The following is a 19458-nucleotide window of genomic DNA, read 5'->3' as shown; positions in this document are numbered from 1 at the left end:
CATTTGACAAATACTTATTCAGAGCCTCCTTGAGGCCAGGCAGCACCTCACTTGGCGCACAGTAGGATAGATGAATTTGGCATAACCCACCAAGCCCATCACAACTTTCTTCTTCTCGAAACTTCCCCACCCCCACCCCCAAACCCACAGAGCTGAGCCCCCAGAATCTATATTCATGCTGCGGATGGTGAAACCGGGGATGGCTTTCTGACCCAAGAGGATGGGGTCTGAGTAGCAAACAGATGTTCCCTTCCAAGGACGTGAAACCAGGCTTTGAACTGCTATGCAGTCACACTGGGAGATTGAAATTACGGCAGTTTGGGAGCTATGGGAAAGCCTTCATCTGCCATAAAGGCAGATCTGATGAGATCAAGAAACACAGAGCAAAATGAATGGAGAGGCAGCCCAGAAAGGAAACAGTCACTTGAGAGCTTTCCAGAATTGAATTCCAGAACATTCCAGGGACCCAGCTGGATTTCTTGTCTGAAGCTCCCCAAGACATGACTTTTCTTTTTGACAAAATTCCACCCCACCTTTTTTTTTTTTTTAAGAAAACTCAAGTTTACTTCTGTAACTTGCAATCAAAAGAGTTTGAGCGAATAGACTTGTCATTCAAGATTCATAAACTTGTACCCAACGTCAGTTTGACGAGAGAGAGAGAGAGAAAGGGAGAGAGAGAAATCTAGTTTGGGGCAATTTCAAAATGATGTTTCACAAACACCAAAATCTTGCTACACTGTAAAATGTCACACAATGATTGATAAGTTTACACCACACATCGCAAACGAGAATTCGATAAAAAGTTGTGATGTTTTTTTCTGTTCGAGCATTTTGCTGTTGTCATTCTTCTCGGCCCCATTTCCTTTCAGAAAAGAGTACATTAGCTCTGCTCAGTCAGTGCTGAAGCTCGCGAGTTAAGTCTTAAGGGAAGACATCTATCTCTCTGCTCCATAAGCCACCTGATCTGTTTCCAGTCTTGAATAAATGCCGCTCTGAATACTTTTTTCAACTGGTACTTTCCCCACTGGCTTTCACATCTATGCCAACTGGGGAAACACAGATTGTGAAAAGTCTCCATCTTCCCCAGGCTGAGAAACATCTCTGATTTAAGAAGCTCTGATTTCTCTCCAGGGGGGAAAAAAAATGAACAAGTAACATCCAATTACGGGTGAAGTCACACTGTTGAGTATACAAATGAGAGCAGTATCCTCCAGTGAATTCAACACAAGAACAAAGCCCACGCAGCTACTGATTTCTACAGCCCTCTATTTCTTCAAAAACATTAATGCCTTCATTACTGCAGAATGCAAAGAAACATGACGCACGCAGTTGGTGACTTGGAGGCTGGGGAAATCCCAAGATACGTGTCACCAGAATCTAACATGTCCTTGAAAATGCAGTCCTTCCCGGCAAGCCTTCTGTCAATAAAGGAGATGCCTGATATCCAGGTCATGATCCTAAGTGGTCCAGATTGCCTGTCTCTCTTTTCCACGTGACTCCCTGTTTCATTTCTCCTCCCTGCTGCTTCCACTCCTGCGCCGCCTCCTCTCCTGCTTTTAGTGTGAGTCCTGAAATCAGCACAACACCAGTGCTCTGGAGTCCACATGGTATTTTAGGAGCTGAGCTTGGCGGAAGCAGCAGAAGCACGAAAGCAGAGGGAAGACACCTGACCAGAAGCACTTGATCTGCTATGAGAATCCCACTCCAGAGAAACATGATGCCCTGGTCCCTGCACTGGAGCAGGAGGATGTTTTGGGTGATCCCAGCCTGCAGCCTTTCCACTCAGATCCTCTCTCTTAGGCCCATCATCCCTCAGGGTAAGTCCAGAAAAGACAGTCTTCCAGTTGGTTGTTGCACAAGGCTTAGAACAGACTGTCCTTTATGACTTTCTAATCTACGTTGCATTCTTGCGCATAGTCACCTGGTATCTTCAAACATCAAGCAGACTAGTTCGCTGATTCTGGCAGATCTAATCTGTTAAGTCTGTGTCCAAACAAAAACAAAGAATCATCTATCAAGGTGAGCTCCTGTAAGATTGTCATTGCCAGCAATCTCATAACTACAAGAGCCCAAAGAGGCCCTTCCTTCATTTTTATCTGCTTAAGACTTGACAGACCCAGCCAGACTCAGGGCTGATAACTACACACAAATGTCATTCTTATGATGCCAGGAAAAGCAACTCTGTAATTTTCTTTCCAACCAAAGTGGGGAAATAAAAACAGGCAATGGCTTCCAGAGCCAGCACAAAGGGCACAGAAAGAACAAGAAGAAGATTGTCCCAGTAGTCAATTTCAGCTGATTACGATGAACCGACTGAGAACTGGTTTACACTGGGTGTGCGACATTTTTGAAGTGCCTGAGAGACAAGACAACCATTGTCTTGAGGCTCCTAAGCACAGCTCTGTCAGACGACCCACCAAGACGCTCTCTGGAGCCATTTTGCCCCTTGAGACCTCGTCTATGTCAGGAAGTGTCTACAGGGGTGAATAAGCCATAACTCTCGTTCTCCGAGGGCCAACAAGCCAGCTGAGTTAAGCACAGAACCGTCACAGTGTAAGTCAAGCCATGTCACTAGACTCCTTTCAAAGCTCTCCATTGCCTCACCTTCTAACTTAGAGTAAAAGCCGAAACCCTTTCAACGTCTGCAAGGTGATGCCTCCAAGGTGCTGTGGGACCTAATCTTTCAGTCCCCAAGCAGCCTCTCCCTTTCCAGTCTTGTCTCCTGCCGCGGCCCCCTCGCTCCCCGACCGTCCACGCCGGCGCACGCACTGTGTCCCCCAGTGCTCTGCGAGCTTGTACTTTATCTTCTTCCCTTTGTCTGGAACTCTTTTCTCCCTTTCCAGGATTCTCTCGTTCAAGTGTTCAAGTCTCTGCTCAAATGCCACCTTATTACCAGACAGGTCTTCCCTAATGGCCCGCATAAAATACTAACCCCACCTTCCCTGGCTTGCCCTATTTTTTTTTTTTTCCCCAAAGTAATTAACACAATCTGTCCTGTTTATTTTCTTGCTTCCTCCACTAGAATGTAAGCTCTGGGAAACCAGCGATCATCGCTTTGTTCACTGTTAGACCTCCAACACCTAGAACTGGGCCAGGAACCTAGCAGATATTAAATAGACATTTGAAGAATGAATAAACTATTCATAGGCAGAAGCTCGGTTTACTGGCTATAACCCAACATGGAAGCCTTAAAAGGTGTTGATGGACCATTAGGGTCTCCACTAATTTTTCCTGGACTGACTTTTTGAATGCAGTGTAACCCGGGAAGAGGGAACTCTGCAAGACAGAAGGTCTACACTGCTTTCCGGCAACAGAGGACCAGAAGGAGGAACGTGGTTTGGTGACCCCCACCCTCAGAGCTAAGAGTACAAGGCTGAAGCTGTCATCTCCGATGAGACAGGAAGTCAAGCCAGGCGACCACACCTTTAAGGACTCTACAAAATTTTAACCCTATTTTTTTTTTAAATGTTTCTTTTCCCCCCTGTTTGCTTATGGTGATTAAGACAGAAGACAATGATGTCAGCTTCTCTGGAGTGGGGTGAAACCAGGGGGTCATAGCTAACTCTGTTGTTAGTCTTAAGGGAGAAAAAATCCAAGAGATACAGTTTGTGGAGTCCTGGGGCCGGAGGGCAGGTTTTAATGGCCTGTGGGGCACTGGTCCCAGTCTGCTATTCATTTGTGTGTGTAAGTCATCAAGTATACACATATCTTTGAATATTGCTACTCAGGCACTGTAAAAAAAAAAAAAAAAAAAAAAGACATCATTTCTGTCCTTTGGAACTTTTAATTGCATGACAACAAGTTGGTACTGCCTCTGGCTAGAGACCAAAGTTGAAAATTAACCACCAGCACTGACCTAGAGAATCCGTTATATGGATTCTTGGAACAGCATCTTTCTTAAATTAACTTCAACTGGTGGATTGGTATTTTTAATTGCCTTTGATTATAGTAGTTAAACTCTGGGCTCGTGGGATAAGAGAACAAAAGAAATAAATGATAGGGTCCCAGTTTTCAAGGGTTTACTTCTATCTTTTTGAAAAGTTGAGATGTATAAACAAACAGCAATAAAGTAGTAAAGCACAGCATATAGAAAATTCTGTGAGCCTGGCTAGGATTTTTACTAATTTGATGGATCCAAAGAGTTTGTGATAGTGCCACAGTTGGGTATTTTGTCCCCCATTTGCTTTTACTCTTCATTTTTCAGTGTTTTTTTGTTTGTTTTTTGCTTTTTTTTAAGAGTTTCTGTAGCAACAAGCTCACAGAAACTCAAAAACATCCTCCCAGGCAAGATTGTTGGCAAAAACAGTATCTTCTAAATTATTTAGCTGAGTCATGCATTCAATTAATAAATGTTTATTGACTCTCATTCTTTTTTTTTTTAAACAAACAATGTTATATGCTTGAAGCAAAGACTTAAAAGCTTTTTCTTCCCCCCTCAAAGAAATATCTCAAATTTCAAAACACTACAGTACAGAGGAAAGCTTCCAAGACTGGGGATGAGGTGGGGTGGGGGGTGGGGTGACAGATTTTTATACCGCCCCTCAGCTGTGGGACTGTTGACAAGGCATTGTAGATATCTGGACTTCAGGGAATTTTTTTCATCAGAATAATGGAAATAACAATTCCTGCTGTACTAACTCACAAAGTGATGGTGTGCATCTAACAACATAATATGCATGACGGAACTTTGTGAAGAAGAAACAGCGTAAAAAGATTTTGAAAGGAAAATAAAAAAAAAACTTTCCTTTTTCCTGTTTTTGCAATTATAATATTGAGTGTTGATACTAAAGGATCTAGACTACCCAGGAAAGAACCAACCTGATGGGCTGTTTCCAAAAAAAAAATTTATAATTACTATTAAAATAAACATACACAGGATTTCAGTAATTATAAACCATATCCCACAGTTCAAGAAGCATTTGTGGGGACTGCACACAACACAGACTGGCCAGATTGAAATATTTCAGCGGTTAAAGAAAAGACAACCGCATGACTCAGACCTGAACAGGCGCCCATGATAAATGCTCTGTGCTTAAGCGCGCCCTATCAAGGGGAATTGGTCAAGGTCAAAGTGCCTTAAAGCTAAAGAAGACAGTTCTCCATGAAAGCTTTCAGGCTGCATTTTCTGAACAACAGAGCCCTCAAGAGCCCTTGGAAAGATGAGGTGGGCACCAACACAGGACACACCAGCTGGCTTTCAGAACCGGGAACAAGTTATCTGGAGGGTGAAGCATTCTTTATAATGTCCCAGTAAGCTGCATTTTTGCTTTTAGCTGTATAGAGCCATGTGGTGTGTGTTTGTTTGTTGTTTTTTTTTTAATCTATTGTTTTGTGCTCTCTGGCTTCAGTATTCCATCTTGAGCAACAAGGACCATTTTGTAATGGCATGAAATTTCAAAAGCCAAAGCCAAATGTCCCCTAAACTGGGTTCCTCTACCCACCGCCAAGGAAGACCAGCGCTTACCCCACAGGCAGAGCCCAGCTCCTTTTCTCACCCAGAGAAAAGAGATCCCACCAGCCTCCGTGAATATTGTGAGGACCGAGCTGAGGAATTAGGAAGGCTTTGTGAAGGCGCAGCTTAGAGCCTAATCTTTCTTTCCTTCCGTGTCCCTTGCTGATGCCTGGGAAGCGCCACCCTCAGGTGTGACGCCTCCGCACGCTGACTGAGCGGACTCAGCCCCTCGTCCTCGGTCCCGGATCACGTCTCCGCGGCACTGGGCCCCGGGCGGGGGGTGCCCAGAGGCGGTCACCCTTCTGCAGAGGCCCACTGCCCCACCTCCTTCAGCAGCCTGTTTTATTCTCCTTGAATTATCTAAAATCAGTAATGATTCCGTTTTGACAGTCATGCAGAACAAAGATGACCACGAACTCTGGAATCTTGGATAATCTACTGAAAACTCTGTGGGCCTCTGTTTATCTGTAAAAATGGCTGCTCTTATTAAATGCCAGAGGTAATATACAGGAGACTTTTTGCGCACCAATAACACCCCGTGTGCACAGGGCTACACTGGGAGCCCTCCGGTAACCCCGGCAGGTTGGCGAAGTGGTTGCTCTCGACTCCATTTTCTAGATGGAGGGTATTTTCAGCACCCTCCCCTCTCAGCTCCTTTCCTGTTTTGACAGACTGCGCTCCTATTTATTGAAAGAAGAGAAACTGAGGCACATATCGGTGAGCTAATTTTCATAAAGACCCCCAAACTACTCTCTCTGAACCCAAGACTACCTCATTTGGGTTCCAGAGTAAACAGTGGAGATAGTTTAAGAGTATAGGGCAAGGGCACATTTCTTTTCTTCCTTCCAGCGTTGAATTGGCACAGTTGGCAAACAAGAAAGTTAGGTGAGCCCAGTTAAAAAGAAAAAAATATGAAAAAAGTTATATAGTCTTCAAAAGCCAAAGCTCAAAAGCAGACTGGCTCCTGTACTAAACTTGTGCTATTACACCAATTCCTCATTTATTTTCACCTCAATTTATTAATTTCTCCCTTAAAATTGAAGTCAAATAATTTTAACTGCTTATTTTATGTAAAACATACAATATTTACTTTCATAACTTAATGATAATTATTATTCACTTCCAATAATTTGTTTTTATTGCTACACACACGTACACATATAAACAAAAACCAGTATATATCTATAATCAGAATTAACTGTCACATGGCACCCATATGTATAGTGTGCATATACAATATATGTTTATTCTTCAAAGGCATTCTTATTTACTCAAATTACTCAGAATTAATTCTGAAGAGAGTTCATGAAGGCAATATTGGAAATCCATTCTTAAAAATAAAAATATGTATACGATTTCATTCATAAATTGCTATTCTTCAGAGTGAAAACATTATAAATCCTTTAAAAAGCAAATGTCACGTAACATGGCTTGCATGCAATTATTTCTACTCTGGTCTGTATTCAGGGTGTGTAAATACAGGGTTAATGTCATGAAGCAGGAACCAGTGATGGAAGTGACTAATTACATCAATCCAAGAGCTGTTCTTTGTGTGTGTGATAGCTTGCTTGATAATAATCCCTTCCCAAATTTACCTATATCTCAAGAGCATTTGGGGATTAAAATTTAATTTAAAACTTGGTTAAGAAATTCCTTGAACTCTTTAGAGAAAAGGTCCAAAGTAAATGCAAAACAAAATGATCATCAAAGTCTGTCAAAGCAACGCTTTGTATTTTTCCCCATGGAGAACACAAGCACCACATTTGGGGAACTGATTAGGCAAGGAAAGGGTTACTTATTACATTTACAATGAGTCATTTATTCTATGTCCTATTTTATGAAATCACTATATTTGCTTCTTTGAAATAGGTTGTTAAAATGATCAGCCAAGAACTGACATCTATATATGTCAGTCTGGTAACACAGATATAGACATAGATATATATATACACACACTCACATTTAACACCTAAATCTGTTTTTTGTATACGATGTTGGGTATATAAAATATTTCTTGATTTTTACACATTCCTCTCAAGAAACGAGCACATTTATCCTTAAATATTAAAACAGCCGTGATAATAGGTCCATATCGAAAGTGGGAAACTGTTCAACCTCATTATGTTGCTGCAGTGCCTGTTTCCATGGCAACGCCTCGCTCCCCAGTGTTAGTAATCACGGACTCACTGCACTAGAGCGGCCTGGACAGGGCGTAACCGAGTGTTCATTTAGGAGATTGAAGCCCAGGCTCCCAGATTCACGAATTCTCCACTGTTCAGCCCGGGAGTTAGTGTCAGAGCAGGAAGTAAAAGGTGGGTCTTCTGGCCCCGATTCCAGCCTTCTTTCAACTCTCCTACTCTGCCTGCCACTCTTCCAAACCCACTGACGCTAGAATCACTCAGACACACGCACACACACACACGCAAACGCCCCATATACACACTATATGAATAAACGCTGACATACACAAGCAGTTTGCAAAACTCAGGCTGTTTGAAGAGTCAAACTACCTTTTTTTTTTATGATTTTCCAGTATTACAAACAAATACACTGTTGTCATTTTGACATTATAATGACAGGAAGACTTGCTGGCCATGAATGTAGGACACCGAACTACTCGCTTAAGAAGGGGGGAAAAATCAGTATTTAACTGATTTTGTCTTTTTAATGTCTCACACTGCTTTACTAGGTGTTTCCATTCATTTTACTCAAAATGTCTGTTGCTCAGGAATTTACAATTAGAAACAATAAAAATTAGAAGATATAAAGAAAATCTTCAGTAATAGCTAGGCAACTTACATCATGGTTTCAATGCGCTAACCACTGTAAGAAGAAATATGAAACACTCTAAGAAAAGTAATCCTCCTATTGAATCAAATTTTATCTGTAAATAACGGAGTCAAGAGCCTAGATCTGGGTCGTCCGACGCAGTGGCCACTAGCCCCCTTGCTGGGCCCTTGAAATGGAGCTACTCTGAATTGAGATATGCTGTAAATTCAAAATACACAGCAGATTTCAAAGACTTTGCCCCAAAAAAGGAATGTAAAATAATCTCAATTTTATACTGATTATATGTCAAAATGACTATATATATAAATATATATATATATATCATTAAATAAAATATATTATTGAAATTAATGGGACCTATTCTTTTTACTTTTTTAATGTGGCTACTAGAAAATTTTAAATTACATATGTGGCTGATCGTTGCGGTTCACCCTATATTTCTGCTGCTCATCACGGGCTGAGACCATTCACACGCTAATCTTCCTGTCTGAAATATCTTGTCTGTTTCCCGTTTCCTCAAGTCCAGAACCTACCCTACATTTCCAATGTGACCTTGCCCTTGAACCCTAGTCTTCCCTAAATTCCATCATCATCTTGCTTCTGACCCTGCCCACTCTACTCTAACACCACTACAAGGATGCAAGTTACTGGCAACTGAAGTCTATCTGTGACTTCACGTATGTTTATAACCCGCAAAACCCCCACCATGGAGCTTTAGTAAAGCATCAGTAAACTTCTGTTAGACAAGTAAGCAAATAAACACGTAGGTAGCAAATTTATCCTCAGTTCATTTTTGTTCAGATAAAGCTGTCTTTCGAAGGGTCAGCATTTTCCAAAGCATCAAGTCTCTGATTTAGTAAAAGGATACGTACCAGCTGACTCTCAGATACTGTAGAAGATGGTGAGGAGAGGTTTGCCTGCAAAATTATAAACAGAGTGTTTATTTAGTGAAATGCATAATTTAGTAAAATAATATGTCTATGTTTTTAAGGATTCTGAAGTTTTATTATGAAAATAATATGTTCCCATTGTATAATTTTGACAGGTACTAAGTAAAAAGAAAAACATCCCTATGCCACCAAAAATGATTTTTTTACATTTTTTGTACATTGCCTTATAATATTCCTTTTATGAATTTTTACTCAGTTCACGTAATAGTAAATATGAGGTTTTATATGTTGCTTTTCCCTAAGATCTTAACACAAGCACTAGTGTTAAGACAGCAACAATTCTTCAAGGTGACATAATATTTCATTCTCAGTAAACTCCGTATTTTACTTAAATATACCAGCATTGTGAGATATTTATATTTATTTACAGCAAAATGAAACATATAACCGATTTTTTTCTTAAGTTACTTTTATATTAAAAATAAAGTTTTTATGATTTGGGAAAGGAACTTATTTGGGTTTTTAAATTGTTTTACAGTAAAGAGAAGGCTAATATTGTTCCATCATCCTTGGTTCCTGCATTTCACTTCTTTCTTTGATATTTAGTTTCCTTCTTGCTGAATTAGATGCTTTGGTAGATTTTTTTAGACCTTCCTGTCTTGGACTTTGTCTGAAAACATGTTTATTTTGTTCTCATCTTGAATGAGCATTTACCTGGACATAGAATTCTAGGGCAATCGTTATTATCTCTCAGCATTTTGAGGATATTGTCCAATTGTTCTGGCTCCTTTTCCTGCTGTTGGTCTGAATGTCATAACTCGGTGGGTCGTGTCATTTGGTTGACGTTTAAGATTTTTCTCCTGACATTCTGTAATTTTACTACGATGCATCTGAGCGCGGACTTCTTTTTACGTATCCTCTTGGGGGGGGTGCTGTAGCCCTTCATTCCGAGCAGGCATGTCTTTCTTCAGTTCTGGAAAATCCTCCATGTATCTCTTCAAATACTGCCTCTCTCCCATTTTATCCAATCTCTTCTTCGGAGCATCTATGAAATGCATGTTGGGTCTTCTGACTCCATCCTCCATTTCTATAAAATGCCCTGTCATATTATTTTATGCTACTCTTTATGCTACTGTCTAGATGGTTTCCACATACAAACCTGACCATTACCTAATTTTTCTTCGATGGTATATTAACACATTTAACATGGCCATTGAATTTTATATTTCAATGACTTTATTTCTAACTTCTATAAGTTCTACTTGGTTCTTTATCAAATCTTTTTTAAAGTATCTATAACCCTTTTAACTACTTCAACATTTTTATTATATTTATACATTCATTCCAGGTTTTTTTTACAGTCTTTCACTGCCAGATCGCCCGTTTCTTGTATCTGCTGTCTCTCCTGTATGCTCTGCTCCATGATTTTTTAGCTCATTTTATGGCTTTTTAGTTTTGATTTGGGCTCATCTTCAGTCCGGGTAATGTTAGTGATGCTTTCTGTAAGTATCTGAGAAGCCTGGGCTGGGGAACCACGCCTGCAGTACCTTTCACATTTGCCCTTGTTGGGGGGGCCCCAGGAGTTCCACTGATTCTGGACCTGTTTTCATGTTATTTCATCACCTTTATATTCTTGAACTTAAAGGGTGGCAGGTCCTCATCTTCAGGTTCACAGGTTTAGGACCCATTTTCTCATGGAGGACTATGTTATCACCCAAGAGTGCACGGTAAAGATGGCAGAAGGATTTATCTTTCTTGCGTCCCATGCTTCATGGCCACTGTGGAATTCTAGGCTCCTGGATGTACACAGAGGATTCATTCATAGGTCTCAAGACTCATTATGTAGTAGAAGGAAAACTCCAGGCTCCTGGCTCCGAGCATCTGGGCTCTGACATACCTGGGTTCTACTAGAGCTTAAGCTTCTTCTTAACACCCCTACTTGGAGCTCCCTTGTCATTTCTGGAGAGCAGAGTTGCTCCTTTTTCTTGTAGGTTGAGTTATATGTATATATATATATATATATATATATATATATATATATATATATACACATATATTTTTTTTAACAGTTATGTTTTATCAAGCGTTTCTGCATTTCACTGGGAGACTTAGCTTCCACATCAGCTCAGCCTTCAACATTGTTGGGAAGTGGTCAACATACAGATGCACAGTTATATATACCCTTGACTAAAACATGATAAAGTTGTGTTCCTAAAATATTTCCATTCTTTTTGAAATTGCAAATATTTTCAGAGTTTATTACAGATGTGTCAGCATTGCTTTTACTCTCTGAGAGGCGAATGATAACTGAAAACTGAAAGCTTAGAGGTTCCTGGGGTATCGCCGAGTACGTAGGAGTGCGAATCACCCAGCATGACGAGCAGGCACCTGCAGTCCTTCTCACATGGCGTCCAACATTGCTTGTTTCTGATTTTTGACTCATGCCATTCTTCACCAGGACAGTCACTGCTCACTGCCATTCCTGGTTGCTCTAAGGCAGTGGGCTGTCCTGGCTAATTGCACCCCATCTCTGATTGCTGTGGACCAGCTGAGTGTCCACCAAGGTTTATGCTATTCTGTGCTGCAGAAAATTGTCTTTCAGAATGTCCATTACAGTGTTTTTCTAGTAGGTTTCATTTTTAACGTTATAATGCAATATGAATAATAATTATTTCTTCTAAAACCCTGAGGTTTTTTTTTCCCTTTAGTTGATTCTTCATGTTGCCATAATGAGAGAATTCTCTGTGAATTCCCTATGTTAAATGACTTCTAAGAAATATGCTGACAAATGTATCTTGACTGGAACAAAACACAGTTAACTTTTTATCTCAATAATTATAGGAAAAAGAGGTCACACATTAAAAATAAAGTATTTGCACAGTTCATATATATGACTAATATTTATTAGTACAATGTGCTAAATAATACCAAACTATCATAAGGAATCCATTTATACTTACTGTAAAATCTTGGCTATATTCCCCATGTTGTATGATATATTCTTGTAGCTTATTTTATACCTAATAGTTTATGTCTCTTTAACTCCTACCCATATATGTCCCCTCCCCTTTTTCCCTCTCCCCACAGGTAACCACTATCTGTGTATCTGTTTCTTTTTTGTTATATTCACTAGTTTGTTGTATTTTTTAGATTCTACATATAAGTGTTATTTCTTTTTTTTAAATGAAGTCTAGTTGATTTACAATGTTGTATTAGGTTCTGGTGTACAGTAGAGTGATTCAGTTATACATAAATACATATTCTTTATCATTTAGGTTATTACAAGACATTGAATATAGTTCCCTGTGCTAAACAGTAGGACCTTGTTGTTTATAAGGAAATCTATTAAAGAGGTAGGTTATATGGAGATTAAAAGAGTTAAGACTAAGGGAAAAAAGAGGATTTGAAATCCACTGGAAAATAAATTGCTACAAAAGTCCACCCCTCCTGCCAGGTCAGCTTTGGAGAAAGCATTTTTCTCTTCCAAAGACCTCATGCCAGAGGCACATAAAGCATAACCAAGCTCCTTAGTCACTGTCTGGGGTTGCTTTTCCCTGCAGTCTGCAGCCTCTCCCCACTCTTGATTCATGGACGTCTGGCGTCACACTAGCAGACACCCTTTTGGGGGACTGGGACAAAATCAAATTGCAGCAGGTGAGAAGTGCTGAACGGTTGCTTGCCTTCTGCAGTCACGTCCCCCCCACCCGAATACAGCATCCAATTCAATATTATTAAAATGTTTCTCTTTGACCTTTTCTCTGTTGATGGTAATTGTCCTAAGAGTTTCCTTTTCTCAAGGCTCGAAGAACTGGAATTAGTGATAGTGTGTTAACTGAATTATTTTCATTCTCCCAGACAAGACCAAGGCAAAAAGACAAAACTTAAAATATTAACAGAGCCTCTAAGAATCCCTGAGTGATAAACTTGGCACTGAGGAAATATAAAATTATAAAATGGTAAGACACTGTCTTACCCTTAAGCTAGGGCGTGTTCCTGTTATTTGTACATAAGGTACTACTCCAAAGACTGAATCCAATGGTAAGCATGTTAGGTACCAAGGCCAGAGACCTATATTATGAGGCATCATATCTTCTTGTTTCACACTGTGTACTCTAACCATCTGTAGACCTTACCCTGTATGAATATCTCATGAAAAGTCATTTTATAAGTTAGTAATAGACTCCCAAAAGAGCTACATATAAAAAGTAGATTTGAAAGGATTTAAAAAGTTTGAGTCTGTAAGCTAGGGGATGATGACTCCACGTTGTTATGAACATAACTGGTGGGCAAAGTAAGTGGGCATGGTGACTGGTGACAGCCCCAGTGTACATGTGCAAATGAGAGAGAAGAGATCAGATCAAGAGCAAGTTTGGCTGAAATATGGAGCCTTCCTGTTTGATGAAGTTCTAAAATGATGATGGGAGGGATACAAAGCTCAAAGGTGTCTCATTAAATCTTCTTCCTCATTTAGCACAGCCCATATCATTGTCTTCCATTCCCTCCTCATCCCCTCTCACACATGTGTACCTTGAAAATATTTCTGAACAATTAAAAAAGGAAGGGAGGGAGGGAAGAAGGGAGGACGGAGGGAGGGAGGGAGGGAGGGAGAAAGGACGGAAGGAAAGAGAACGATCTGCAGAGTGGGATTTCTTGCTTAAATTGTTCACAGCTCTTCCAATAACTCATCAACTCTCTGGCCAGGTCCTACAGAAGCAATTCAGATCCACGTCTGGATGTAAGTGGATTGGATTTGTCACCTCTTACCCCAGGATCTGTGACTACATTAGGGAATATCGCCTCTGAAATACTCCAGCACAGCAACATTGCCAAGAACAGCATTGAGAGGAGTGTGTGAGCTGGCTAAATTGGAGGAGATGACCTTTATTTGAATACCTGTATATAGAGAGGGGAAGATTCTTAATAAAGTTTGACACATTTTTTTAATATACTGTGATATTTGGAAAGCAATATGCTTCCATTGTGATGACATTTTTCTGTCCCTCAAACTCATTAAAATGAGATCTTACCTGTATGCTATATATTATTCAATAAGCCTGTCTTTGTTATTTATCTGGCACTTAAAAATAACTCACAAAATGCAGAGAGTTTATTGAAGAAGTTGGTGTCAGTAGAATGTAATTTCAACTGAGAGCTTTTTTGATAAATTAGTCATAGGTCCAAACACTTGCCCAATTTTCTGAAGTTCCTCTTTATTAAGAAAAACATACTGTGGTTTTGAATTACGTGAGTGAAATGAATTTATACCAGTAGTAGCTAATGAAAAATAATAAATATTTACAAAGACAAGCAAAGGGGGAAGAAAATGATATTCCCCTCCAAAGCTGAAAGGGTGAAAACAGAATGAATGAGAAATTTAATTAGAAAATCCATTCCTTTACATAGAGCGGGGGAAAAACTCTAAAAAGAGTGCCATGAGAAATAATCATTCATATATTAACTGATAAATCATGAGTTAATTTACAAGTAAGCAAAGAATTTAAAACATTAGAAATATAATAAGCATGATCATTTTAGATGTTGTCACCAAATATGAAAGGATTCATTCAAAGTTTAGGCTGAAGGTTATTGGACATGAAGAAATAATTTAGACTCAGAATATAAATACTAACGGATAAACTAGTTAAGGAAGACTAGTGATTCACAGCTTCTGTTGGGACACACAAGTGTAAATGGCAGAAGATTTGTCATGAAGACCTGGGCTGGATTCTGCCTCCTCTATGACTTCTGAAGCTTGGTTTCCTCCTCTGTAAAATGGAGATTTTGAAATAATAATACCCACCTCAAAGGACAGGTAGGTATAAGGTTAAATGAGATAGTGGAAACTCATTTCCCAGGTAAGAGCTCAAAACATTAGTTATTATCATTGTTGCATTTGGCATCGGTTGAAAACAATCAAGTGAAATACAAAGATGCATTAATATAGCCAGTCCCACAAGTGACTGGCGGAGATCACGACGACTTGACGCGTTCGTTAGCCTAGTTTAAATTCTGTTACACTCAGGAGAACCCCAATCACATTACTTTCAGATAACCTGCAATTCAAGTACACCATGAGTTAGAGAAGAACTTTTAATCAGTCTAAACTGATGGCACTTTACTCTGTCTGACTCACCCTAACAGGCAGCCTATGTGAAATGTTTCCAGTCAACGTTAAGAAAGGGGAACTACTTGTTTTACATTGGTTTTCTTTTTTTTTTTTTTAATAAAGGAAAACCAGCCTTTCACCCAAAGCCTCATAAAGAGCAATTAGTTATATAACTTCTCATGATTTAATTAAACCATTATAGTCACCCCAGGAAAACTGGAAATCCACTGGGCATACTGATACACTGAAAATCAGCAACTGTGTAAATGTGTGTGTGTGTGTGTTTAATTGAAGTGGAATTGATTTACAACGTTGTGTTAGTTTCTGGTGTAGAGCATAGTGATCAGTTATACATATATATGTAAATTCTCTTTCATTATAGGTTATTACAAGATATTGAATATAGTTCCGTGTGCTGTACAGTAGGACCTTGCTGTTTATCTATTTTATATACAGTAGTGTGTATCTGCAAATCCCAAACTCCAAATTTATCCCTCCTTAGCCCGCTTTACCCCCAGTAACCATAAGCTTGTTTTCCACGTCTGTGAGTCTGTCTCTGTTTTGTAATTAAGTTCATTGGTCCAGATGTGTTTTAACATCAGTCAGCCCTCTGGCTAGCTCTCCTCTAACGTCTGCCAGGAAGCATCTTGCTCTTTACCACTCTGTTTGCTGTCTCCCACCTGGTGTGCTTCAGAAATGGGGACCCTGATCACCTGTTCACCCCTCGCACCCCAGTCATGCCGCAGTGAGTCCCGCGAGGCGGCGGACAGCTCAGACCAGTCAGATCAGTGGAAGGAAGTGGAAAATTGAATAAGAGAGCTAGAAGTACCAACTACACTCTCTGCTAGTCACAATTCATAGACTATACGCTGTACTTTTAAAGAGTCCCCAGAAATCGGGATTTTGAGTGGACTGTATCAATCCCTTAAGGCTGTCCTCGAGTGTAACTCGGCCCTAACGTAAGTCTTCCTTTTAACCCCTGTGGTGTGGAAGTCAGTAAGCCGCGTGATCCCATCTTTTGAGTCTAACCTAAGAATCTCTACAAAGTCAATGACAGGCGGAGTCCCAGCAGGTGTATGTTGGGAAAATGCCTCCTTTCTTCAAAGTCTTGAAGAGAGACGGTGGAATACTGATATGTGAAAGTCTGTAGGTTCTCAGCTTTGCTTTTCGGTTTCCATGGGAGAGGAAGGGAGAAAACCGTAGCAAGAGATGAATTCATTACTTAAGTGAAAGCTTTTCAAGTCGCACTTAATGTGAGGCATCTTGTAGCTTGGCCCAAACGAATATTAGAATCTCTAAAAGAAAATATTACAGAGCCATTCTTTTTTTTTAAAAAAAAAATCAAAACATGTTGTATTTAAGATAGATTTTTCACATGAGATCAAGGCTTATAGCTAAGGTAGACTTCTGTTCCAAAATTTCAATTTTTTCTCCTCAAAAGAAATGTGTCAGATATCACTTAGTAAATGTCATAACTGCAGTCAAATATTTATACGTGTGACTTCCCAGTAATGACTCCAGAGTTTTCACATTTCACCATCAAATTATCCCTTATAGTCTTCCCCAAGACGTGGACACATTTGGAGTGTCACAAAGAGCAATTCAAATGTCACGAGGTAAGAGAAAGTAAAACACAAAGCTTCTCACTCAAGAAGCCAAATTTGGTGGGGAGGGTACAGCTCAGTGGTAGAACGCATGCCTAATGTGCATGAGGACCTGGGTTCAATCCCCAGTACCTCCACTTAAAATCAATTTTAAAAAATTTTTTAAAAAGAAATCAAATTTGGTCAAAGTCAAGAATCTTATCGGAATCAGTTTATATTTGTTCTAGTCCGTATTAAACTTACGTGATGATTCAGTGTTAACTTTGAAAGACTCAATGCTCTCACCAAGTTTGGGGCAAATATTAAGCCCAATTAAGTCTGGTAACTGACAGAAGAATAACTTGAAATAACCTCTCCCTATGGAGACTGAAGCAGCCTAGCCCCCTCCAGAATTATTTCAATTGCTATCAAATTCACCACCCCCAGGAGGAGAGGGAGAAGGTACCAGCTCTCTGTGTCTTACTGTAAATGAGTCTAAATCAGAGGCACTTGGGTGCAAAGTAGGAGTAGATGAGAAAGGAAGGTGAGAGAACAAAATATTCTAGCTATTTTTTCTTGGGTCTGGTTTTCATAAAAGGTCTTAGTCACCAAAAGCAGAGAAACATCTTTAGGGGACTTTCTTTCCTTGTACCCAACTGAAGACTCAAGGAATTCCGCTAAATCACGGCACTTCTGGTCTACCCGAGACAAGGAGGAGTAAAGGGGGGAGACATGGATGAAGGGAAAAATAAAAGAGGAAAAAAGGGGAGAACCATTACTCCCTGAGTCATTTCTGTGTGTCAGGACTGCATTCAGGGCTTTTCATACATCAGGCACGATAAATCTTACATCAACCAAATATTAGTTTCCCAGTTTTAGAGACGAAAAAAACTAGGACACAGAGAGGTTAAGTGATTTGCCGGGAACTGTTAGCAAGCAGCAAGACTGTGATTAAAACCTTGGTGCAGCCTACCAAATGCCTCCACGCTTCTAAGTGTTGCTCCAAATGACTTCTGAGAATAACAGCAAATACCAGCGAAAGCTTCTAGAAAATGTTCTGAGCAGTGCTCCCTTCCATACCCTCTGAACATCATTTCCCAAACGTGATGGAAGTTCAGTAATTGCACCCAATTTATTATTTGCCCTAGGGAGGTTCACAGGAAGGCAGAAATGTTTAAATTTCACAGAAGATATGTCACAAGATGTATATTTACTAATTTATTCTGGAGGAGGAGGATGAAGATTACATAATAGGACACGTAAAGTTTAAGCTGAAAAGAAGAGTTTATTGTTTGTTTTAAACTAAAAACTAAATACTTGCTTAGGAGACAACCTTGTTTATACCAGAATATGTTTGGTGGGAAGCAGAAGTTGGCCGCATGATGGATTATTGGTGAATAATGAGTAGGAAAGGGGTGGAGTCTAGAATATTCGGAGATAGCTCCCCACAATTAATGGAATCAAGTGTGTGAGTCTCCCATTATTAATACATTCTTGCTTGTAGGTGGAAATTGATTTATTTGATACAATTTAAATGCAAGAAAGCAACAAACCAGTCAAAATCAACTAAATTGGCAATCTCCTTGGAAATGGGCCAATCATAACATTTCAAGTGTATGAGGTGACTCTTTCTTAATAAGCACAATAAACCACCACAAACATGAAACTGTCATCTAAGCCTTGGCAATTAGAAAGACAGGAAGCGGGGTGCTGGAGTTCTATTTTATTTAGTCAAACTAATCAAAGGAGACCTCCCTCAAGAAGAAGAAGAATTTATTCAATAAACTTAACTAACGTAACCTGATTTTCCAATCATACCATCCTACCCTTTCTGTTTATGAAAAATGCAACTAATTCAACTTCAATGACTGTATAATTGAGTTGCCACCAAAGCACACACACACCCCCACTGAAAAAGCAGTATGGATAATTGTGAAGGAACTTACATATTTGGTTTCTCGACCAGCTGCTCTTGGAAGAGTTGTAGGCATCTGTATGAAAATAGAAACAATTATGCTACTGAAGCAACCAAGAAAATACTAAAAGATTCAACGTCTGGGATTAATGGTTGACCTTTTCTTTCCCATTAAGACTTTCTATTATTCCCTCTTTTCTAGACAAAACCCCCTGTTCCTTTGAAAATTATTCATTAAACACTGTCACTTTATTATTCCTTTCTTTGCTGTTACGTATCAGCTTTCTAGTGAATTTCATCTTCTTTGTTGATAATGTTCACTCGTGGATCATAATGGTTCCCTCTGTAATTTTTGGCTGGTTCGAAATTTCACACAGAAGTCTCTACCCTCTCAACTCTTTGAGCTGCTCAACTCCAAAGATGCTCCCATCTGCTCTATTTCAGTTATCCACTGGACCATTCCTGGATGTTGCCTTCACCAATAAAATGGAAAACCTCTGAAATTGCATTTCATTTCTAACGTCCTCCTGTCAGAACTCCACCTCCTCTCTACTGTCTTCATTTCTCAAACATCCCAACATTTCTTCAGCCTCATTAGTGGAGACTTCGAAAGCAATGAGTCCTCCCAGCCATTCTGGCTCTGTTGCCTCCTTGCTTACATATGTTTCCGATCCTCAGCCATTTTAACATCTTAATTTATCTTGCTTCCTTCTCTCCTTGTG

The 19458-nt window shown here is 39.7% G+C and overlaps 1 protein-coding gene and 1 non-coding gene across 5 annotated transcripts in view; one reads left to right on the top strand and one right to left on the bottom strand.

The window, feature by feature from the left end:
* Positions 1 to 19458, bottom strand: part of MLIP (muscular LMNA interacting protein) — a 117287-nt gene that overhangs the window by 44623 nt on the left and 53206 nt on the right. For all 4 annotated transcript variants that reach the window (XM_064476596.1, XM_064476593.1, XM_064476594.1 and 1 more), the window contains 2 exons: positions 18768 to 18812; positions 9115 to 9159 (listed from right to left, as the gene is read on the bottom strand). In XM_064476596.1, the coding sequence (XP_064332666.1) occupies positions 9115 to 9159; positions 18768 to 18812 (90 nt within the window). The remainder of the gene's footprint in view (positions 1 to 9114; positions 9160 to 18767; positions 18813 to 19458) is intronic.
* Positions 16907 to 16979, top strand: TRNAI-AAU (transfer RNA isoleucine (anticodon AAU)). The gene has a single exon. It is a non-coding gene; the product is annotated as a tRNA-Ile (tRNA).

The sequence above is a fragment of the Camelus dromedarius genome, chromosome 19, assembly GCF_036321535.1.
Source record: "Camelus dromedarius isolate mCamDro1 chromosome 19, mCamDro1.pat, whole genome shotgun sequence".
NCBI classification, from domain to species: domain Eukaryota; kingdom Metazoa; phylum Chordata; class Mammalia; order Artiodactyla; family Camelidae; genus Camelus; species Camelus dromedarius.
Note: the sequence above shows the minus strand (reverse complement) of the source record. Positions and strands in the feature narration are given on the sequence as shown.